Genomic DNA, 25042 nt, shown 5'->3' on the forward strand with positions numbered 1-25042 from the left:
TGCATAAAGTCCAATTGTTCAAGCATAATGAAACATTTCATTATCAACATAATGAAACTTTGAGCATGTCTTCTGAGGTGTCTCCTCCTAGCTTTATACTATTTGCAAATTTGGGAAGTTTCCCTTCCATCCTTTTCTCCAAGTAATTTATAAAAATGTTGAAGAATTCTGAGCCCAAAACAGAACTCTGAGGTATCCCACTATCTATTTGCCTCTTATGTAGACATACACTATACTGCCAAAAGTATTCGCTCATCTGCCTTTACTCGCATATGAACTTACTGTGACATCCCATTCCTAATCCATAGGGTCCAATATGATGTCGGTCCACCCTTTGTAGCTATAACAGCTTCAACTCTTCTGGGAAGTCTGTCTACAAGGTTTAGGAGTGTGTTTATGGGAATTATTGACCATTCTTCTAGAAGCACATTTGTGAGGTCACACACTGATGTTGGATGAGTTTAGTGGCCTACCACTTAGTGGCTGAGTTGCTGTCGTTCCCAAATACTTCCACATTCTTATAATACAGCTGACAGTTGACTGTGGAATATTTAGGAGCGAAGAAATTTCACAACTGGATTTGTTGCACAGGTGGCATCCTATCACAGTTCCACGCTGGAATTCACTGAGCTCCTGAGAGCAACCCATTCTTTCACAAATGTTTGTGAAAATAGTCTGCATGCCTAGGTACTTGATTTTATACACCTGTGGCCATAGAAGTGATTGGAACACCTGATTCTGATTATTTGGATGGGAGAGCGAATACTTTTGGCAATATAGTGTATTTCACAATTTTAACTTATGAGATACAAATACGTTTATAGCTTTAGCTGTCAATCTTCTAATGACTTACTGTACTCTGGCTGTACAGCAAGTGGCTCAGTTTTAATTACAATTTTCAGCACACATCAGCTACTGATAAGTCAGTCATTTATCTAGCTTACCGGAAGAAGAGTGTACTAGATATGTATTTTGTCTTATGACAGAAGAATGATTTCCCCTTTCCTGAAAAGCATACTATTTTCCCAGACAGGCAGTCTAACTTCTGCTTCAAAGATCTATGATTTTTATGAATCTCACTCTTCATTTACAGTTCTGGAGATTCTTCATATAAGATAGAAAAGCAGCTGCTATAGGTGAAATATTTTTCATGTAGCAAAAAAGACATAAAATACATATTTATTTATTATTGCTGCTTTTTGATTCCTAAGGAGTAGGAAGTGGTACTACCAGAATTTTGCTACCTTGGGTTAACATCATGACTTTTTTCTTTTTGAAACAGGAGCTTCATTTGCTGCTCCCCCTTAGGGAGCCAAATAATTTAAACCAAGCTTGGTTTTCATAATTACATAACAATCAAGACTGGACAATAGGCTATGATGTTCCATCTGTACTACGAGGCTGAAAACCTTCCCTTCGGAGACTGGTTAAGTCCAAACGTGTTAAAACTTCACACCGTACCAAGAGACTATCATCTTTTATGTATGTTCTTTGTTTTAGGGCTTGCACCTGCATAAAAGTTACATATCCAAAGCCCTTTGGGTTGCGATGGACCATAGGACGTTGGAAGGCTAGCAACTCAGGCTTAGTATCCATTACTTCTTCATGGTTGTGTCTTGGAGATCCTTCAGACTGATCCAAAATTGATAGACGTATGGTGCCTTGGAAAGGCCAAGGGAGATGACTGTCATAGTCCCCTTGCATGGTGTGAACAAAAAGAGAAATGTAATTAGCACAACGTTGAGCGCTTGGTAACTGGATATGCAGACGCAAGCAAAGTTTATATCCTGGTTTCCCTGTGTAGAAACCTGGACTATGGATCACAACTGGTCTTTCTTCCTCCTGGGCTTTTAGGTACACACTGAAATTTTCAATTTTCCACAGGAAAATACCATTACATTGTTGGGCTTCAAGGTCAGCAAGTTTTTCCTCTAGAGTTCGGATGGTGCGTTTGAGATCTCCCATCTGGGAGTGTTGTGTCTCCATTTTTGCAATGAGTTCTCTAATTTGGTGATCTTGTCTTACCAAGCGACCTTCCAGTTGCTGAATAGTCTCCTTGAAGTTCTGGACCTCTGGACTACACTCACACGAGGGTGGCATGCCTTGAGAGAAGAGTGATGGGTCAAAGGGTAAAGTTCCAGAAAAATTCGTGGAAGTTGGAGTAGTAACACTAACGCTCCGAAGAGTCTGAGCCATCATTCTCATATGAACCTGAGTAAATTCTTGCATGTGGCGTGCCAAATCATTTCTCTGCATCTGCAATCAGACAAAAGTGAATACAACTGTATTTCTTTTTAGTAAAATCAAGGACTAAGTCTTAATGGAGAAGGGAAAATACTGCATTAAAAAAGGAGCTTTATTGCTTTATATTAGCTGAAACAAAGGAGGATAAACTGAACAGAACTGAACTATTAATATTGTAGGAATTTCAAATGGTCAGAAGCAGATCAGGTGTATGAAAATCCTCAGGTGTAAAATAAAATATTTTCATCTCCGTAAAATAGCATCAGTATTAGTAATCATTAATGTAATATTCGAACTATGTCATTTTGTATGTAAGCGGTGTTTTTAGAACTTTGTTTTTAAAATTCGTATTTGACAATAATGTAATCATTCACATACTAACAATAACTTTTTAACATTAATGGTTGGGAAAATAGATTAGAAAATATGAAAACTGAAATGAATATTTTATGATTTAAGTACAGGAAGAACATAATCAGCATATACTCTTTTCCTTGTAAATGTTTATTTTTATAATAAACATTTGAATAAACATTCAAATGAATAAAGATTACAAAACAGAACCTTAAAACTATGAAGCTGAAAAACATTTATGTAATTTAAAAAATCTGCAAAATTATAAAAACATACTGAAATCTTTTATTTTCATTTTTACAGATCTACATTATTAAAGCACTTTTTCATATACTGAACTAAAACCAGAAATATTTTGCTTAGTTGTGTAAAAATATTTCTGCTGTTACTTTTCCTTTAAAAAGTCATAGTGATACTCCACAGAATTGATTTGCCAACATTTTCCAGAACTTATTAGTTAATCCCCATTTTAGAATTATTAAATTTACACTCCAATAAATTAGTAAACTGAGACTACACACACACACACAAAATATACAGACATTATTATTTATATTATATTAATTACTTGGCTTTATTTTTACATTAGTATATACTTGAACCTTGGAATAGTTTAAACCTCAACCAGAAGCCCTCCAGAATGTGTTGTGCTACAATTCCTAATCACCAGTGGCTAGTTAGAAGCCTGGTTAGAATTTTGGACATCATAGTCTAATATTATTTGGAAGATCCCCAGCTGAGGAAAGTCATATAAAACCAGGATGACAAGCTTGTTCTTCTGAAATAAATATGAGATTTAAATTCTGTATGTGCTATCCAATATTCAGCAGCTCAAGGTATTTCACAGCATGATTGGAAAGCTCTTTTTCCTCCCCTCCGCATGGAATCTACTCCACCCTGCAAATTTTATCTACAATGAATTATTGCAAGAGAAGAAATTAATAATTCAGAACAAAAAACTACCAAGAAACTAAAAAGCCTTAGCAGACAGTAAACAGAAATCCCACTAAATGAAAGCAAATTACTTTCACATTAGCATTTACAGAATTAACTCATTCCATGGAAGGATTAAAAAAAAATCTGAAGGGATTTTCTGGAAAGACAGACTTTTTCTACCCTAGAACCTGGATTGAAAAATGAGCTACATTTTGACAATCATATACACCTGAATAAACAAAGGGTTTTTTTCCCCTTCCAGGTCCCACCACCAAACTTCTTCCTTCTCTGTTGATGAGGTATGCCTAGTCTTATGCAAGGCAGTTGATTGCCGTACCATGACTTCTTCCCAAGATTACTATATGTGTTCTTCTCCAAATTGTGCAATGCTTCTCATGATGCTCCCGAGGCCTCCCAAAAGCTTGTAAGAAGCTCTTATGCAAGTCTTCAAATCACGCACTACCTTTATCACAATGCTTCTGAGGCCTTCTAAAGCATTGCAAAAAGGCAGTGTGTGATTTGGAAGAGCATGTATGTGGCCTGATATGGCCTCAATTATCTTTGTCTCAGGGCTAACCAAATAATGACAGTGAGATCAATCTTTGTACATTTTACATTAATTGCAACAATGTTGGATAAATATTTTTTTAAGATCAACAAGCATATGCATATATAAAACCAATTTAAATTACCTTTTCTAGACATCCAAATGCACTAAAGGTACATGGTACTGGAGCAGTAGGGCAGTCATTATCGTAATGATTAGGCAGCTATAAAAAGAAAAAAGAATGATCTGTAGTTTCCAGAAAAGTAAATATGTATCATTTATACCAAAACAACATTTATTAAATTAATATTGCTCGCTAGTGAAAAAAGTTGGAAATTCATAGGAAATTTGACATATTTTGTCTAAATTTTTTGTGCTCAAGTTCAGATCATTTTCCAGGCATCAAATAAAATACCAGATTAAAAACATTGCCATTATTACTGTAAAGATGATTCATCAGTAGCATTAAATTCCACTGAAATTACATTATATCAAATGTAATACTTTTAGATAGTATTAGCAAAGGATTAAATGAATAGTTATGTGTTTTTCTTTTGGATAACAAGTTTTAATAAAACTTCTTCATTTTTCATTATAGATTGTCTATTGCTGGCATAAAGTTCAGTTTAGACAAATATAATACAAATGTTTTAAAAATTCTGTAATGCCAAATTTAACCTTTGGTTTTCCTTCTCAGATTGATTTATAATTACCATATTTTTCGCACTACAAGACGCACCCGACCATAAGACGCACCTAGGTTTAGAGGAGAAAACAAGGGAAAAAAAAACAGACGGAGCCTGAGAGGACCACAAATAGGTGTCCTCTCATGTGCCAGCCCTGCCTATTGACTCCTGCACTGTAGAAAAGAGATATAAGAAGCTGTCAATAACAAAAGACGTGATGCCACGAGGTGGCGTTCAGCACTGTAAAAGGACTGCCGTTCAGCACTGCTGCTGCGGCCCGGCTGCTATTCACCACTGGGGTCCCCTGAGGTTAATATACTTCATAGTCTGTGATGCAATATTTGCTTCATAAGACACACAGACATTTCCACCTATTTTTAGGGGAAAAAGTGTCTCTTATGGAATGAAAATTACGGTATGTTTATAACAAACAAATATGTGGTTTATTGGTACAGTGGGGCAAAAAAGTATTTAGTCAGCCACCAAATGTTCAAGTTCTCCCACTTAAAAAGATGAGAGAGGCCTGTAACTGACATCATAGGTAGACCTCAACTATGAGAGACAAAATGAGTAAACAAATCTAGACAATCACATTGTCTGATTTGGAAAGATTTTTTTTGCAAATTATAGTGGAAAATAAGTATTTGGTCACCTACAAACAAGCAGGATTTCTGGCTCTCACAGACCTGTAACTTCTTAAGAGGCTCCCCTGTCCTCCACTCATTACCTGTATTAATGGCACCTTTTTGAACTTGTTAGCAGTATAAAAGACACCTATCCACAACCTCAAACAGTCACACTCCAAACTCCACTATGGCTTCTACTATACTGCCATAAAACAGCTTCTACTGTACAGTGCACTAGAGTTGCCATGGTAACGGCTTCACAGTACTCCAGAAAGGGGTTCCCTCTGGTAAGGTGTAAAATTCAACATTAGAAATTATGTTTGGTCTGGACATTCCCCCCCTATAAATAAATATCTGGCAATGCCGGGTTATCGGCTAGTAATACTATAATATTGGTGGCATAAAATAAATGGTATACATATCATTTATTATAAAAATTTAAGAGAGGCTAGAGTGAAAGCTTTCCTGGGAAAAATATCTGCTTAGTGTAAGGTGAAGCTTTCATATACTCAGGTCCCAAGATATTTCTGTTTATACATACAAACATGTGCACACGCAGGCGCACACACACAGAGAACTCTTTTAAATCGAATTATAATATAGATTCTAAAATCAAAACACAAGATAATGTTCCTCCCTGGCATTTAACTCTTTGTAACAGTTCATACTATCCCTTTATGCCTCATAATTATGATAGAATTCTTTATAGAATAGAATTTTTTATTTGCCAAGTGCAATTGGACACACAAGGAATTTGTCTCCAGTGCATAAGCTATCAGTGTGCATCCGAAGAACAAGTGATAAAACATGATTATAATCTTAAAATACAATTATCATGAATCATAAGAGACAACTCACGGATAGTCATAGGATACTAAATAAAAGCAATCAACATATATCGTAAGATACAAACAACAATATGATAGTCATAAGATGCTAAAGGAATAGGCAGTAGAAAATATGAGAAGGATAATAGTAATAATGACTTAGCAATTTGTGCTATTAACACTTTGAGCAAAGTAATAAATAAAAGCAAACAAAATATGCCCCTTACCTGTTCTCTGATTAGCAATGTATTACAATATTCACAGAAGACATTTGCCAAAAGGCATATTTCATCATGAACCTTTATTTTAGTGAAAGCAAAAAATAAAAATAAAATAAAATTAGTTTTCATGGAAAGGGAATGATACATAATTGGGATTATTGGATGTTTTACAATCTAGAATACAGCTTTTCTTTCTGTCCTAATTGCAGAAGATTGGGAAATAAGATTGCCTGCCGTTCTCCCAGAATTAAGAATTTTGAATTAATAGAGGATATCCACTCAGACCAAGTCAGAGGGATTGGGAGCATTTTATAAAGCCATGTTTCAAGGGCAGAAGTATCATCCTTTTTCTCAACTATCACCATGTATGTAGGCACGTACATTCACATTTTGTTTTCCATGGGAGTTACATTCTTGAAAAATCCCATGGAAATAGAAACTGTGGTTATTGAAGCACTGATGTGAAAACAGGTGAACTAGTATCAGAATGGTGTGGAGACTCGTTAGCACAATAAACACCATGAGAACAGAAGGTGGTTTCCTTTGGTGTAACACATGTCAATGCTGCTAGGTAAGGCTCTCAAACTTTTTTCTCTTCTGCCACAGTTGTATACAGCTGCATTGAGACATTAGACAAAAAAGTAACACTTCTATAGAATCTACAACAGAATATTCAGATGAGGAATGAATATAGTTTATGTACAATTACAGTATGTATATAGGTAGTCCTTGACTTATAGCCATTATGAAGCCTGCCCATTACAATGGTAAGTAGCGACAACCATAAAAATGGGTCACCCACATGACTTTTTTGCCATTAAGCAAAGCTGGCAATCGCTAAGTGAGCACATCAGTTGTCTTTACAGTTATTTTAAAAGTAAGTGTAACACAAAAATTTTGTTCAAATCATTCAGGACATGATTGAACAGAAGGGGGAAAAAGCCAATGTTATCTTGACAGATTGTTTTCCTTTAGATCAAGATAACGAGCAGGCAGAACTGAAGAAGGAAGAATCATTTCCACAGAAAGATGCTATTACCTCAGTGGACTGCAGTATGGGATACTCCACATTATGGAATATACTATTTTATATGAGACAACAGAAAGAAACTTTTGAAATAATTAACACATTATTAAAAAAAGCTTATTAAATTAGTATAAATATAAAACAGTTCTATTTTGCATTATACCATTTTTTCTTCATAAGGCATACACATGGCACAATTTGGACAAGCAATTTGCCGCCGTGGACATTCTAGCTGAATATGTTCTTGCAACTGGTTCTTCAGGAAAATTCCTTGACATTGAGAACATTTTTCTGATGCGAATCCACAATGTAGCTGATGGTCCTGGGAAAAAGCAATTAGAAGAACAGTCACCAAAAACCAAACCAAACCAAACTTCTATTAATTTTTTACATAATTCCTGAATATACAGTGTTTGACCATAATTATATTAGCAGACAAAAATATAACTGGTAACTATAGCTTTAACAACTTTAAAAGCAAAAATAGACCGATGGTTTCATATGGGTTTTTTCGATGGTGTTATAGAAATATTGTCATACTTAGTGACCCCACAATCTATTTTTTTTCATTTAAAATCAACCTATATTACAAGATCAATAGTAAACTTAAAATGTTACAAATATTATAACCTGCTGCAGCGGGAGCTAACACTTGTGAATGAGCAGCTGAAATCCACTTATGAAGTACTCCTAAGGGCCTGGCCTTCAGAAGAATCTTAATGTTATTACAGGTGGTTCTTGGTTCCCAACTTCTTTGCTGACTTCGGATCAGCAAAGTCAATGGAGGAGGCAATAGGAAGTTGCAAACCATGAGGACCTCACCCATAGTGATTTGCTTAACAGCAGCAACTGGGAGTGCCAGAATTGCTGCTGCTAAGCAATGCAATTTTCTGACATTGCACTTTTGTATTGTTGTTAAACAACAGCAGTTCCAGCCCAATTATCACTGTAACTGAGGACTATCTGTAACTTATTCTAACATATTTAACCCCAGTTTCAATGAAAGGATCATGTTTAACTTACTTCCTTTTATCCATATCTTTCAAGAGTTGTTCCTTTGCATATCCTAAGTATCTTTTTCTATATATCCTAAATATATTGATCAGAATAATATAGAACTGAACCTTAATTCTTAAAACAAAATACACGTTAAAACTTACCTCTAAGTGCCTTAGCTCCATCTTTTGACTGCAGCCTTTGTTGGGACATTTCACTTTCAGTGAGAGGATTTCACGTTTTGCAAAGTTATCAGGGAAGAGTTGATTTTCTAGTAACATTTCATTGTCTATTGGACATTTATGACCTGCATCTCTAAAAAAAAACAATATATATGTATGCATCTATATGTGTGCATGTACTTTATGTATGTAGATGTATGTATTAATACTATATGCTATAATAAGGCTCTTCACATTTCTGCAAACAATCAGCTTTGGTTCAAAAGTGTGTCACATGAACTGGAAGTCATTTTTATTCCTGCTTGATTGCCCTTCTTCACAGCCACAGTCTGCAAATGTCTTCCTCTAATTACAGCATCTTTTATATCTCATAGCAGAGATAGATTTTTCGGAGTATAAGATGCACCAGAGTATAATTCAATGTATAACAACCTTTATTACATTTGATTTGTTTTGTATCCATTTCCTATTATTTATTTGCTACAGTCTATTTTATATTTCTATCTTTTAATCATTTAAGCAAGATATCTTTTAAACAAGATACCTTTTGTACCCAGATTTTATTCCTGGATTTGGGGAAGGAGGGAAAGATACGTATAATTTCATGTTTCCCACCAGAAATATTACAATGGTTGAACTTAACTTTAAAATATACTGTATTTTTCAGAGTATAAGATGCATTGGAGTATAAGACGTACCAAGATTTTGAAGAGGCAATTTTTTTAAAAAAAGTAGGTAGGAAGATAGAGGGATAGAGAGGGAGAGAAAGAGAGAGAAATACAGTAGATAGGTAGGGAGAGAGAGAGAGAGTAGTTAGGTAGGTAGGTAGGTTGATAAAGGGATAGAGAGAGAGAGAAAGAGATAGAGAAATACAGTAGGTAGATGGGGGGGGAGAGTGAGGGTAGGTAGGTAGGTAGGTGGATAGAGAGAGAAAGGGAGAAATACAGTAGATAGGTAGGGAGAGAGAGGGGGGGGAGAGAGAAATACAGTGGGTAGGTAGGTAGATGTTTCCAGGTATATTTATCCATGTACTGGAGAAGGAAATCACTGACAATCTGCAGCACCTAAGACTTTATTTCTACTGGCACAGCACTTGTTCAATATAATTCTCATCAATCAGTTAAAGAGCTTTCGGAAAAGAAAAAAAAGTTTTTGCACTGTGCAAACCTCCCCAAAAGGGCCGGGGTTTTTTTTGCAAAAATGGGCTCATTTTTCTCCCAAAAAAGGCATGAATAGCCTTGGGGGGGGGTGTGAATAAGCAAAAAAAGGCCCATTTTTCACAAAAACGAGCCCGTTTTTGTCAAACAAATAGCATGCATAGCCTTATGGAGGCTTATAGAGTGCCGCAGGAGACTGGGGGGGGGGGGGAGGGCAGAAAAATGGCCAGTTTGATGCTCATTTCTGCCCTCCCCAGCCCCCAGGAGCTCTCTGAAAACCTCCATAAGACTATGCATGGACATTTTGGTGAAGGGGCGGGGCTTCGGGAGGCAAGAAATGCTGTATTCAGTGTATAAGACGCACCCAGATTTTGAGCCTCTTTTTTGAGGAAAAAAGGTGCATCTTATAGTCTGAAAAATACAGTAATTGAAATACCTTACGCATGATGGGAATAAAGATTGCAGCTGGGAAGGGAGTCAAGGAAAAATAATATTCCAGATTTTTTTTCTTTTTGCTTGCATTTATCCAGGTCCCAAACTATACATTTTCATTCTCTTTGTGTATATATGTATAGCTAACACAAGATATAAACATATTAATTTAATATATTTACTACATGTAACATGGTGTATTTATTTCTTAGAAAATATATCCATCTCATTCCCATGTTTTTAAATATATGAAACAGAACATACAAAAGAAGAGCACAATCAGAGGAGAAACAGGAACTTGTGGTTTGATGCTGAAAGAGAGTTCCTGGATATGCCCATATATATATAAACTATTTTAGTCAGAATTTAACATCCTGAGTTTCTAGTGCTACATGGATGGATATATGTATATGTGGGATTCACACTGCTATACTATTATTTTTAAATAGATTGTAAACAATTAAAACATAACTGAACAAAAAAAGGAATTTTAATTTTTTATACTTTTGTCTAATAAATTCAGACATGATGAAAATCAAGAAATGGTTATTTGAGGAAGCAAAAAGGGAAGCTTATATTTAAAACTCAGTCAGCATTACAGGTGTTGAACTTCATGGGAAAGTTGTTAAATGACCCCCCCCCCCAGTGGAATGAAAGATAAGGCCTATGATTCTAGTATTAAAATAATGGAAAAAAGTATTGAGAACTTGAGTGCCTACAACCTCTGTCACACTAACATAATTTATAATGCAGTAGAGGCAATTGCTTGATCACAATTCTCATAACAGCAATCCAACTTCCAATTAAAAATGGACATTGTAATTTTAACTTCCATTCATAGTCTACATTTATATTTCAATTTTTATTTAACATAAAACCACAAAATACTGGGAAATTGCCTTGGTTTTTAAGCAAAATAACTTTCATAATAATGGAGACAAAGCAGTGTAAGTGGAGGAATGAGATTCATAGTTTGTAAAAAATAAAGATTTACTGAAATCATTACACTGCATTTTCTTATCCAAAGTTGCTATCAAGTGCTATGCTTCATTTTTATCCATAAGGCCAAATAATAGTCATGTATCATGTGCAAGTCATTTATTCAAAGAAATAAAATGCCACACCATTTATTTAAGGTTTCAATGAATCAGTTTTAGAACTTCTCTCCTTATGTAGGACAATCACCGACCGTCGTAACTCAAAGACTACTATTAAGACCTGAATATAGGTACATATTTTGCGCTTAAACAAGAGTAACAGAGTCTGAGGAATTGGCCACTTGTTTAGTACTATATTGATTCTTAGGGGGAAATGAAATAATGCAATACTGTTGCGATTCTCTTTTATTATGAGGCTTGTTTTTTTTTTTTTTACTGTTTTAAATTGTTTTTGGATAAATCTTAAATCTACTAGGGCATTTAACTCTATCAATCCAGTAAATTATTCTGGAATACTGTATTTTACTTATTGATATTTATCACAGCTCTCTAACAGTAACAAAGGACTACTTTATGTCAGCATATCACAGTTTAAAATCAACCAACAAACCAATCATACATACAGAACACAAACTACGTGTCATGAAAGACCACAACTGAATGATTAAAGACAATTCTGACCTTGCAATGATTTGTTGAATTATAAATAATTTTGGAATTTTGGAGACGGATTAAGACATAAAGGCCTTAAAAGCAAAGCAGACTGTATGAATTTCTCAGGTGATACATAGTAATCTTTCCCTTGATACTATTCATTTCACTCACAAGAAATTTTAGTTTTAATTTTTTGAAGATTACACAAGAAATTTGATGGAGCAATTAATGGAAAGGGCACTGTTAGGAGACTGAACCTGGGGCACAACTGATTTCCTTTCAACAAGCTCACTGTGTTACCTTAAGGATTTGACAATGCAAGCTTTGCAAAAACGATGTCCACATGGCGTCTGTACTGCTTCCCGTAGAGCCATTAAACAGATAGGACATTCATATTTACTTTCCAGTGGTGGGTCAAACTCCACATCATAGCCTTGGGTTTCCTCCATGAAAGAGTTTGAAAGTGTCCCACCAGTACCATTGCTGATGGGGGCAGTGAAGCTTTCCTCCTTGGTCCCAGCACTGCAAGCACTGGCCATGGCTGCACAGCAGTCACTCTGTTGATCATTGATTTCAAAACTTGTGCTACTATGTAGTAGACTCATAGTAATTTAAGAGGTGGCAGGATACCTACAGGCATGAAAAAGAAAGAATACTTTGTCATTCATACTTAGATATTTATCACCCTTTGGGAATATTACAAAAAGTGTAATTTTACACAAAGTGCTACAAGAGCGAGAGATTGTGGAAATAAAAGGGAAGAGAGGATGAAAAGTAAAAACGTTTACAGTGATAATATTCTATATTTCTCCATATCTTTCTAATGCTTATGTGTTTAAGTATCATTTTATACACTGCCTTTCATGCCTTTATAGTAATGACTTATTGCCTGTTTAATTTTGGGAAACCTCATCAATTCCATCCAACCACAACTATATTTCTACTCAATCTATTCTTCCTTTTTATTCTTTTTTTTCCTACTATTTAATCCTTATTTACCTCTATATGATCAAACCTCTTGAATTTATTTAGTTCCACTCACCTATTTTGATCAAAATGGTTACTGTAATGCTGAATATAGAATGTCCCAAATCCATGTACCACTCAACAAATATACATCCTGATAGTTCAATAGTATATGTTCTTCCATTTGCTTTCCAAATCACATACAGGCACCGTGACTCAAGTTTTATTATATTTCTATCAATCATCCATCCATCCACATCAATTGATCTGTCTGTCCATAATCTAAATTGCTATTACCATGATATCAAAAATAGTCAAAGAAATCCCTTATATTTATGTGATTGGATTATGAGAACAAGAATATATAATTCTACTATGATAAAATAAAAAAAAACTCAAGCTAGATTCATAGCTATTCAAGAACTTTATATAATTACAGTAGAAACTATTCCATGTTTGTTACAAGTTACAAGAATGCACTATCCTATGTAGTGGAAGGTTAGAGCAGTTTCTATTCAGGTATAATATGTTTAATTTGAAGTTTAAGAATGCAATTCTGCCCAATCTGAAGGAGTTTTCAATTTGGCAGAATTTCCCTTTGTTCAGAATTTTTAACGAATGAAGTACCAACGCCCTTCACAAAACTGTTTCCCAGACAGTGGGCATTTTGCCAGTTAAACATTTAAAGCAGGATGTGGACAGCCCAGGCAAAGAACTTGCTTAAGTTGTACTTACATTGCCTTAATTCAAAAATGCCAGGCCAAGCCTTGGTAGAAAGGATTTATCTCTTACAGAATTCAGGGCAACTTTTAAAAAGTCCTCTGTACACCAATAATTATTCCATTGATGCAATGATAGAGGATAGGTGGCCCTTGACTTGCAACCACGATTGAGCCCAAAATTTATGTTGTTAAGTTGTTGAGTTTTGCCTCATTTTACAACCTTTCTTGCTACAGTTGTTAAATGCTGTTTAGTTAATAACATGGTTGTTGAGTGAAATGGTATGTGCTTAGATTTCTTAAGATGCAAAACATAATTTTATAAATTACATGACAACTTGATTTACTTATTTATTCCCTTATTGGGGCAATAAGGTGCAGTGGTGGCACAGTAGTTAGAATGCAGTATTGCAGGCATTCTATTCAGGAATTCAATCCTACCAACTGCCCACAGTTTGATCCTGACTAGCTTAAGATTGACTCAGCCTTCTATCCTTCGGAGGTCAGTAAAATGAGGACCCAGATTGTTGGGGGCAATTGCTGACTGTGTAAACCTCTTAGAGAGGGCTGTAAAATCACTGTGAAGCGGTATATAAGTCTTATTACTATTATTGGGAATAATGAAAAAAGTTTACGTATTGTGACATAGAAAACATGTATGCCTTTGTATTTTATCATACATAAAATTAAATTTCACAAACACTTCCTACAAAAATACACACAGGATATTGCATCTTCTTTTTATAACTTATAGATATCAATGACTTTAAATAACTTTATTTTTCTTTGCTACACATTTTCTTTTGCCAAAGATTTTATGCTTCTTGAAAACCCTAAAATGTGTTCTCAATGAATCAAAGTGGCTATTCCAAAGATGCTAAGAGAAAGTAGCTGTATTTGTTTTTTTTAAGATTTAATAGTTATTTTTAATAACTCTGATTTTACCTCTTTATGGTGCAATATGTTGAAAAAGATGATATATAGCTTTATGCTCTTTAAAATCATGAAAGTTTGAACTGGTTCCTTAATGGGAACAAAGGCTATAAAAAACTATTTGCCCATTACTATCTAAATGTGTATTTCGTTCTTCTGACTTATCCACAGAATGAATTATTTCCCACTATATACTCCACAGAATGAATTATTTTCCATATTGGGTTTCTCAATATCCAGATTTCTGCATAGCACTTTCTCTACTTTTGTATACCAGAGCTAAAAACAGGATAAACATATTTTGAATGAAGTGATTGAAATGTTATGTATATCTTTCTCTTATCATGCCCACTCACTTTTGTCATCTCAGACAGCTACTTTTGTCATTCAAAGACTTTCACTTGAAGATAGATTTAAGAGATTGCTTACTATTTTTAGTTTATCTGAGTCTGAATTTTATTGGCTTCATTACTACTATACTATGTATACACTACAGATTCTCAAACCTATTAAAAAGCTATAATACAAACACTTACTTTCAATTCAAAAATAGTGAAGAAATAGTTTATGGAATTAGGTTACATGATCCTCAGTGTATACAATACTGGAAAGTAATTTAATCCAGTTTCAGTTTCCGTTTAGAATCATTGCCAATTAAGGAAAGCCCATTTGTGTTAAAAGGGAAAACAGAACGGGTTGCATAAGTTTCAATTTCTATTTCTGATAACAAACAACAGTTTTAAGAATTCACATCTTGATCCAATAGCTTTAAACTAATGTGATTATGATATCAATATGATTTTGGCATGTGCTTTGTTTTAATTTCAACACTGAAAAATTTATACCAACATATTCCTCTGCTAATCCAAACTGTGGAAAAAAAGTATGCTCACTGTCACATTTAAACATGAACAATGCATGGAACGTATTTGTCATCATTGCAGTATCTGATACTAGAAGTTCAAAAAAGCTGCTTTTGCAAACTAGTTTAAGTACTTGAGGAATTATTCAAAAAGAGTATAAATGTTGTAAACAGAGTGAGGGGAAAACACTTTTTCTTCCAAGCCACTAAATAATAAGAGAATATTCAGTTTTAAGGCCAGCTCAGAAGCTAGGTTTCATTATGCTAAACAATGTCATTTATCAAGAAAATAGGTTTAAAATGCTAATCACAGTAGTGGGAAAGCCCCTGTTTAAATCTTATCTAAAGAACAGGTGACCTTTGATAGCTATTCTTTATTTCAATATATTGATTAGAAAACAACAAACCACACACTTTTATCCTAATATCTGGCCTGTCAAATAGAACTAAACCCCTTGTTTCATTCCATCTGATCTGTGATGCAGACCATCTTCTATTCATTGTAATTTATTGGATAGTTGTGAACTGTCCACAGCTTCTTGGAATTGGGCAGCATAACATTTAATAAATTATTATTAAAACATGGGGGTCAATAAATGTGAAAGCTATGATATTCAGTGTCGACAGATACAGTAAGGTATATGGGTTACTTTAATGTATTCAAAACATGCAGGTTTCTATCATATATATTATTCAGTTTTTGCAACTACAGACAAAGCATACTTTGATTGCAATTGCATGACACAAAAGGCAGGCTCCTAATCCAGTGTCTTCAAAATATGTGCTGTTCAGAGCTAAATTACATTTATCAGCAACTCTTTCAAAAAGCTCTATCTTTTGCTTAATGGGGACACCCTTCTGACCTCAATTTCAAGGGGGATTTTACTGTTGGTTTTGTCACAGTGTGCCAGGACCTCATTTACAGGATGACTTCATTTTTGGGGAAGACAATCTTGTGTTCTAATCAAGTATCTTGTAAGTTCGTGTTAGCTTTTACATCACTGGTTTACAAGACATTTTTCTGATGGATTAAGAGATAATCTCCTATTTAATGTCCTTTAATTATGACTCTATGTTTTATGATAATTATTATGAGATTTTAATTACTAGGAACTATCTATTTCACTGATATACAAGTACTATTAAGAAATAAAATGGTAATTCTAGGCTGGTCCCACCATGCCTGAAACATCCAGCAAGGGCATTAAATATGTAGTGACTTTTAACTAGCAAGATCAGGCAGCAGTGATAATATCATCATGATAATTACAAACAGAACCAGTTTGTAATTTTTTAAAGTCATTTAATTAAAATTTATCTAGTAGCAAAATCAACACTTTGCCAGCACATTATACATTCCCACCTAATTCATATGATTAAACCTAAAAAAGCAATCTTTCTGAAGCAAAGTGAAAATTAAATGTGCCATTTCAGAATTAAAATGTTAAGGAATTCTGGTATGAATTCTTAAGAAAATGACATAATCAAAAGTGCACACCCACAGTAGCACAGGAAACTGACTATATACCCTTTTAAAACTTTGAGGACTAAACATTAGTAATAAGGCCTTTCATAAACAACCATTTTCTATTTATTGATAGAAAATAAAGTATTAAGAGTGGTAGAGTGTGCACTCTACCCATGCTCCCCAAATCTTTCACAGTTTTATGTGACTTGCGGAAAAATTGGATTTTTCACCTCTCCTCTATATTGTAGAATGTTCCTTACAAAACTAAAAATTTCAATGTGTAAAGCACACACAGTTCAAAGTAGGGCCCCTGGATAGCAGATTCCAAGTTGGAGGGAATAAACACACCAACTTCTAACTCTCACCATTCTATACAGGTAGCCCTCAACTTCCAACAGTTCATTTAGCGACCATTCAGAGTTATAAATGTAACAGCACTGAAAAAAGTGATTTATGACCTTTTCGCCACACTTATGACCGCCGTAGTATCCCCATGGTTACGTGGTCAAATTTCAGACGTTTGGCAACTGGTTCATATTTATGACAGCTGCAATGTCTCAGGGTCATGTTCGTGATCAGCTTTGGCAACCTTTTGAAGAGCAAAAGTTGATGGGGAAGCCAGATTCAAAGAACTGCACAACCAACCAACCAACTAAGCAACTAACTGCCGGGATTCACTGTGGCCAAGAAAGGTGGTAAAATGGGGCAACATTCACTTAACGGTCTCACTTAACGACAGGAACTTTGGGCTCAATTGTGGTCGTAATTGTAATTTCCCCAACATACAAGCGACGAACCTGCGAGGAAAGCTCTTAGGTGGAGTCAGCTTGGCAGCAGGCTGTTACGGGCGGACATTTAAGCACACGCCCGCGGATATAGCCCGAAAACAAGAGCCTGGGTGGGCAGCGGTAGAGACGACCAAGCTCCCCCACTGAACCCACTCGGGGTCCCACGAACCATTCCGGATAGCCCTGGTGCAGGAAGCGCGCGGGCTAGGAAAGGGGACCAGCAAAGAGACCGGGCGCCAGAAGAGAGGAAGGACGTCGGCGGAGAGACAAGCAGCCCCACCAGTTTTGCGCTTTTTAAAAGTTATATTTTTAAATTTATGCTCACGCCAGGACCGGCACCAAGCGGGCGAGCCTCCCCCGTCAGGGTCCCCCAGCCCTGGAGGAAAGGGAGTGAGTGAGAGGAAAACAGGGCGCCGCGCTTACCTTATCTCTCTCGCTCTCCGAGACTTCTTCCCAGCCGGTCCGCGAAGGCCGCGACCGAAGCGGAGTGACGACGGGAAGGGGAGGCGGCGAAAGAAGCAGCCCGAACGGAAAGACGCTTCCGCCTCCGCCAGGCCTGAGAGGGCGAAACCGCGCCACAGCGCCCCTCGGCAGACAGTCAGGCACGGCCGGCCGGGCGAGCCCTTTCGCAATGCGTGGGCGGTCGAAAAAAACAAAACAAAAACCCCGCCCGCTTGCTTCAGCTTGCCCACGCGGGCGAGGAAAGTTGCCCTTTTAGCTAGCTCGGTTGCGGTCTACGTTTGGAAGCCCTGCCTGGCTTCCCTTCCTGGCCGAGCCGCCTCCGCTTTGCCTTTGCGGAGCGCCATCGGTCCGGGGACCGCTCTCTCTTCTGTGAAGTGAGGTTGCTGCGTCCACCCACAAGAACCGCGTCCGGTGCTCCTTGGGTCGATGACGGGATCGGGTGTCCTGTTTCTAGAGGCGTAGCTCGATACGTTTAAAAATCTTAAACCTGGTCTTAAATAGTCTTCCATGGAGTAAAAGGGTGGGTGGGTTACACAGTTGTGAATGCCCCCTCCTTCTTGCACCCTGTCATACATTTCAGTACAATAGGAGACCGTAGAATAATTAAAATAAAAATTAAAAAGTTTAATAAAGTTTTAATAAACGTTTTAATAAAGTTAAAAGTTGTAATATTTTGGACATGTGATGAGACACCCAGAAAAATAGGTATCCTTCACTGAATTGGCAGTTGATTTATAGAATCTTTTTGTGTTTTTTTTAAAATATATATTTAGCATCTTTTGCCAATATTAGCTCCTTTTTAGTTGCAGATACCTATAACCTATGGCTACTGAACTTTCTTATTTGTTAAACAGTCATTTTCTAGTCAGCAGATTAGCTAGGAATGGTGAATATTACAATCCAACACTCAGGAAATCTGGAGATAAAATAGTTAATTTGAGAATAAGGAAATGCTTTATTAAATTCTTAAATAAATGCACAATAACGTTTTAAAATAATCACATTTTTCAAAATAAGCCAAAAGCATTTCAGCGCAAAAGTGCTCATCAATGGCCTAATGTACCATCATATGGCTAAATACAATACATGAATAGACTTCGAATGTTTTATATATATGACATCAAAAGAAAGCAAAAACACCCAGCAGTTAAGTGAGTTTTGCCCCATTATATGACCTTTTTTGCCACAGTTGTTAAGAGAATCACTGCAGTTAAGTGAATCATGATTGTTAAGCAAATCTGGCTCCCCCCGCACCCTTGACTTTGCTTAAAGAAGCTGGCTGGGAAGGTTACAAATGATCACATGACCCCAGAAAACTGGAACTGTCAAAAATATATGCCAAGTGCCCATATTTTGATCATGTGACTTTGGGGATGCCGCAACGGTCATAAGTTGAAAAATGGACATGTCACTTTTTTCTATTTCATCTTCCAATGGTCAATAAACAAATTGTTGTTCAGTGAACTACCTGTAATTTAAAAACTGTAGCCACCCTTGGACTATGTTGAAATAAAGGGGAAAACACTACTTTAACCTGGGTACAGCTAAAAACAACACATGCCTTTAAAACTCATGGGATAGGAAGGCAATGAAGACCAAGTTATGGAGACCCAACAGGAAAAAAAAAGATGTTGACAAAGCATGTTTATATCATGATTAATACAAATGGGGAAAGACTACAGGTAGTCCTTGACTTACAACAATTCATTTAGGGACCGTTCATAGTTAGAACAGCCCTGAAAAAGGTGACTTTAACCATTTTTCACACAACCATTGCAGCATCCCCATGGTCATGTGATCAAAATTCAGACACTTGGCAACTGGTTCATATGTAGGGTAGTTGCAGAGTCCCAGGGTCATATGATCCCCTTTTGTGACCTTCTACAAAGCAAACACAACGGGAAAGCCACATTCATTTAACAACCATGTTACTAACTTAACAACAGCTGTGATTCATTTAATAACGGGGGCAAAATTCACTTAACAAATGTTTCACATAACAACAGAAATTTTGGGTTGTGGTTGTAAGTCAAGGACTAACTCTAGTAAGCAGCCAAATCACATCTGCTTTTAAAGATCAAACTACACTTAAAACAATTTATCTGACAGTTAGCCTCTTTAATTTTTGTCACCCATTCCAAATCACTTTTGTCAAGTTTTTTTGTGCTGATGAATTGTATGAAGTCCCTTCTATGATCTCCTGATCTTTCCAAATTTTCATTCACTGGTTCTAATTGCTAGTTGTCTTTCACCATATTCCCCCTCCTGTTTTTCTCTTCAACAATTTCCATGATGGATTTGCTTTTGTTGTTCTTGTTACCACCATCTACTAAAATGACGTTCAACATTAAGACAATAATCTGGACACATACACAGCCTGCAGAAAGCCACAGCCAGTACTGATTTGTGAATACTGTCCTTTTTCAATATATAATTGTTTTAAAAATACACTGCACAATCCATGCCTGTTGGATCATCACTTCAGAGATGTTTCACTATTTAAACATAAAAGGAGTGACTATGAGTGGGCCAAAAAGAAGTGGGAGAGGCACTGTTTCCCAACTTCCTTCTGGTTCCTCCACTGAATTTCTCTGTGGGTAGCTCCCTCCCTGGAATAGGAGAAGAAGGGAAGGAGAAATGCAGCCAGGTTACAGAATTCTCAATGAGTATTGCAGCCATCTACTTCCTGATTTGAACTGAAGAGCTGAAATATATAAATAACGGGATGGATTGGGTTGGGTGGAGCAGTGAAGAAGAAACTAAGTGGTAGAATTTCTGTTGTAATGCCAGGATATAAATCACGTGACATACAGACTTGTATCCACTGTTGCTACATAAGCATGAAAGACTGACGTTTGCATGGTGCCACCATAATAAATACACATTTGATTTTTTTGGGGTCATGTCTCTGCCCAGAGATGTTGTAATAACTAATAAACACTTTGAATGTTCATAAGAGATAAAGGAGTTATTAAACATTCCTCTTCTTCTGTCATCTTTTTTCCATCTCTAACTTCCACCTCACATATCAGTTTATGTCCCATTAGGTTTTAACTTCCTATTTTTCTAGATATGGAAGGATGTAGACAACTCCTGCTAAGCAGGGTTTACTCCAATTCTTGGATGGATGACTACAGGGAAATTCCTGGATTGTCAGAATGGAAAGTAAAAGAAAAATTCCAAAGAAAGCAAAGAAAAATTATTTCCATAATGCTGCCAAGAAAACTAAAGGGATATTGGACAGACAACTTTGAATCTAGGCTCTTTACTTTTTCCTTGACAAGATGGGTGGTAACACCTAGCTTATCTAAGATTATATCAAGCAACTAAGAAATTTGCATCTGATTCATACTTGTATGTGAGATCACCAGGAAATACCAGATCAATAAGCTTGACTTGTAAATAGAAACATATTCTGGAATGAGTCAATGGAAAATCCTAAAGTTTTACCCCCAAAACTAGGTGAGTATAATGTCACCCATTAAATTGAGATTGCTTTCATACTTTCATAATTCCATTGATCCTAAAATGCAGAGGTCTCTGAAATATTTTTTACCTATAAAATAAGTGCCATATGATGGCACTATTATTATAGTGAATTTCACATTTCCTATAGAAAAATATATCCATTTTCAACAGGTTTGTTTCAATCACTTTATCCAGGCTTGCAATCTCTTGATCTATCCCTTACCCAGCAGCCAATGGACATCTTGGCTGATGGAAAGGGAAAGAAAGAAAGGGAAGAGAAGAACACCCATAAATCCTTCCCTGCCCATGCCAGCTCCTATGCACTCCCCCAATCTGTGTGGCCTTCCCTCATGTGGTTTTCCTGATTCATGCTGGCCCTCTCATATCCCTTTCCTGACCCACGCAGGACCTCTTGCACATTCCCATGCATCCTTTCTGAATCCCACCAACCTCCTGGGTGTCTTCTCTGACCTGCACAGCAAGTCTTCCGTGCCCCTGTGTGCCTTCCCTGACCCATGCAACACTTCTTGTGCACCCTCCTCAACCTGCACATCTTGCTCAATCGATGTGGCATTCCTGGACACTTCCACACACTTTTCCTGATCTGTGTGACCACTGTGTGCTGTCCTTGACCTGCATAGAATCTCTTGCACACTTCCAAGCACACCCAGGCAAACTACTCAACCCAAGTCACCAGTGGTGGGTTGTAATTAATTTTACAATACTTCTGTGCATGTGCAGAAGTGTCCAGGTGGGTGGGTGGAGCCTCCTGTCATTGCCACCTCTGTTTCACCCAATCCAGGGCGAACCAGCAGCAACCCACCTCTGCAAGTCACCCCTTTCATGCCCCGCACAGCACTTCTTGCACACACCCGGCATCCTTCTTGATCAATGCCAAACACCTGCATGCTTTCCCCAAACCATGGTACATCTCTGGTGCATAGCTGCACACTCTTCCCAACATACATGACACCTTCATACATGGGAATGTACCCTTTCTGAACCACACCCATGCACACTGCCTCTCCCACTTGATGGTAAGCATTTATTATCCTCCTCGCCTTGTGCTTACAACTGCCTGCTGGCTTCCCCACTGACATTTTTCATGCAACTTCCCAGAAGCAAAGTAAATGGCAAAGTCAGCAGAATGAAAAGGGAGGGAGGGAGGGAAGAAGGAGGAGAAAGAGGAGGAGGAAGGGAAGGGGAGATATTGAGAATGACATGGAGATAGGGAGGACAGGAGGGAAGAAAGCAGACGTGGTATTCAGCAGATTCTGACCAGTTCTGGAGAACCGGTAGCGGAAATTTTGAGTAGTTTGGAGAACTGGTAAATACCACCTCTGACTTTCCCTGCCCCATCTATTCTCTCCCTCCTGAGTCACAGCTAATCGGGAGGAGATGGGGATTTTGCAGTAACCTTCCCTTGGAGTGGGAAGGGAATGGAGATTTTACAGTATCCTTCCACTGCCATGCCCACCAAGCCATGCCCACCAAGTGACACTGTGCCTACCAAGCCACATCCACAGAACTGATAGTAAAAAAAATTGAATCCCACCACTGGAAAAAATGAAGGGGGGGGGGCAGAGAAGAGAAAGAAGGAAGGGGAGGGGAGGGAGGGAGGGTTTCCAGTAATGAAAAATTGTTTGGAACATATACGAAAAAGTAGTTGAAAATGAGCAGGTTCAAATATTATGAAGTTTCCAAATAATAGACTCATAAAATCTTGCCTTTAATTATGGTTGAAAAGAAGAAAGTGTGGATAATTGATGTGACAATACCAGGAGATATTAGAATAAAAGGTAAAGAACTGGAGATGATCACAAAATTGCAAGATCTGAAAATAAAAAGATTAGGCATAAATCTACTACGATGGCTAGTTTTCGACACATTGGCTACCATACCAACACATCTTTGAAAAATCTGCTCATTGACAAATTTTCCATCTGTCAGCTACAAAAGGCCACATTGTTTAGTTCCGCACATATGCTATACTGATACATTACAGCATCCTATGTTTTTGTGTGCATATAATATGTGGTTTGGGTTTAGCATTACATTTGGTTCAGGCTGAGGATGGCATTACAATACTTTCTCCTCCCCCGAAAAAATCATGTTTGACCCGGAGCCAGGACTATCGGCAAATTCACTCTTCCACTCTGTCTTTCCAGTGAAAATCATTTTCAGTCCACAGAGTTGGCAACAAGCCATTTGGAAAGAGCTCAGAAAAATCCAACTGTTAAAAGATAAAGACGTTTTCCATCTTTCTTTCATATGATCATCTGTCTCCAAGAAACCATATGCTTCTATCCATGCTCCCGAGATGCAGCCAGCGGGTCAGCTATGCCCATTTTCTTGCTGAAAGGTTGGTTTGATGTCAGTTCAATTTGGCAGCTGTTTTTCCTAGAATCATAGCAATTCAAGGATATTTAAAGAATGAACCTGGCAATTTACACTGCTTAGTTCCAACTGGCCTTTTATTTCCCAACACAGGCAAGAACTATGTTATGAATTGTGTGGACTTAGGGGAATTGTTCCCCAAATTCTTTCCTTTTAACAGCAGCTCTAAAGTATGTAAATGAAGCAACTTGTCCAGTAGACACACATCATTCAGGAAGAAATACCCTTCACAGAGAGAGCCTTTAACTGATAAATAAGAAAACAAACAAGAATTTAAATATGTTTTTTTTTACATTGCATCACTTCAAGAGGCAAACAGCCTTCTACATTGGCTACCTGAGACTTCAGACTTGTTCAGCATCAGAACCTCTTGGCTTTTCATGTTGAATATAGAAAGGTTATTGCCGACAGGAGAGCTGTGAAAAAAAATCATTAAAAAAATCAATCATTTTTGTTTTATAGTAAGAAAAATTACCTTGATGGAATTACGTAAAAAACCATTATCTAGGCAAAAGGGTCTGAAACATTTTTTAAGTCCAGAGCAATAAAATAATATTTGAAGTGATTCAGGTACACAACTTCCTAATTGATTAAACATAGCACAATCAGACTTGCAAGATTAGGTTAATGAACCAATTAAAAACAGTTTATTGGAAGTATTATTTACTTCTTTTGGACTTACGGTAATTTCCTGCTCTGTTTAACCTAGTGGGCTGACATTTTGCCAATTTTTTTTGGAAGATAATTATTGGGGACAAATATGCTTATCATCATCACTATTATTACTGTAATAATAATAAACATCTGTAAACTGACTCATTTCTTTTTACACTTTTCTTTAAGCTGTTGCACAGAGAAACAACAACAACATTATCAAGTGCTATGCATATGTACTGTATCTATCATACCATTCGCTTTTGAAACATGCATAAAAGGGGTCAAAATCAGAAAGTCAAAGAAATAGACATACCTTAAAACTAGTGTGCACTCCAATGTTCACTATGCCATATTTTTCAAGTTGTTCTTGCTTCCATCACGTCCGTACAAGGATTCTTACCTTACCATTTGTTCTTAAAATCTATCAGCTCTCTCTTTCTTGGGATTTTTGTGCTCTTTCCAATCACAATTTTCTTCATCTTCTTCTTGACCCAT

The 25042-nt window shown here is 36.8% G+C and overlaps 1 protein-coding gene across 1 annotated transcript; it reads right to left on the reverse strand.

The window, feature by feature from the left end:
* Window positions 1-714: 714 nt before the first annotated feature.
* On the reverse strand, window positions 715-18176 carry TRAF6 (TNF receptor associated factor 6). The gene is made up of 7 exons (XM_032231680.1): window positions 17987-18176; window positions 12128-12457; window positions 8629-8779; window positions 7632-7790; window positions 6448-6519; window positions 4227-4304; window positions 715-2256 (listed from the first exon to the last, which is right to left on the reverse strand). The coding sequence occupies exons 2-7, from the start codon at window positions 12430-12432 to the stop codon at window positions 1375-1377; spliced, it is 1647 nt and encodes a 548-aa protein (XP_032087571.1). The 5' UTR covers window positions 12433-12457; window positions 17987-18176; the 3' UTR covers window positions 715-1374.
* Between the last annotated feature and the right edge of the window lie 6866 nt (window positions 18177-25042).

This window comes from Thamnophis elegans, chromosome 1 (assembly GCF_009769535.1).
Source record: "Thamnophis elegans isolate rThaEle1 chromosome 1, rThaEle1.pri, whole genome shotgun sequence".
Classification (NCBI taxonomy): Eukaryota; Metazoa; Chordata; class Lepidosauria; order Squamata; family Colubridae; genus Thamnophis; species Thamnophis elegans.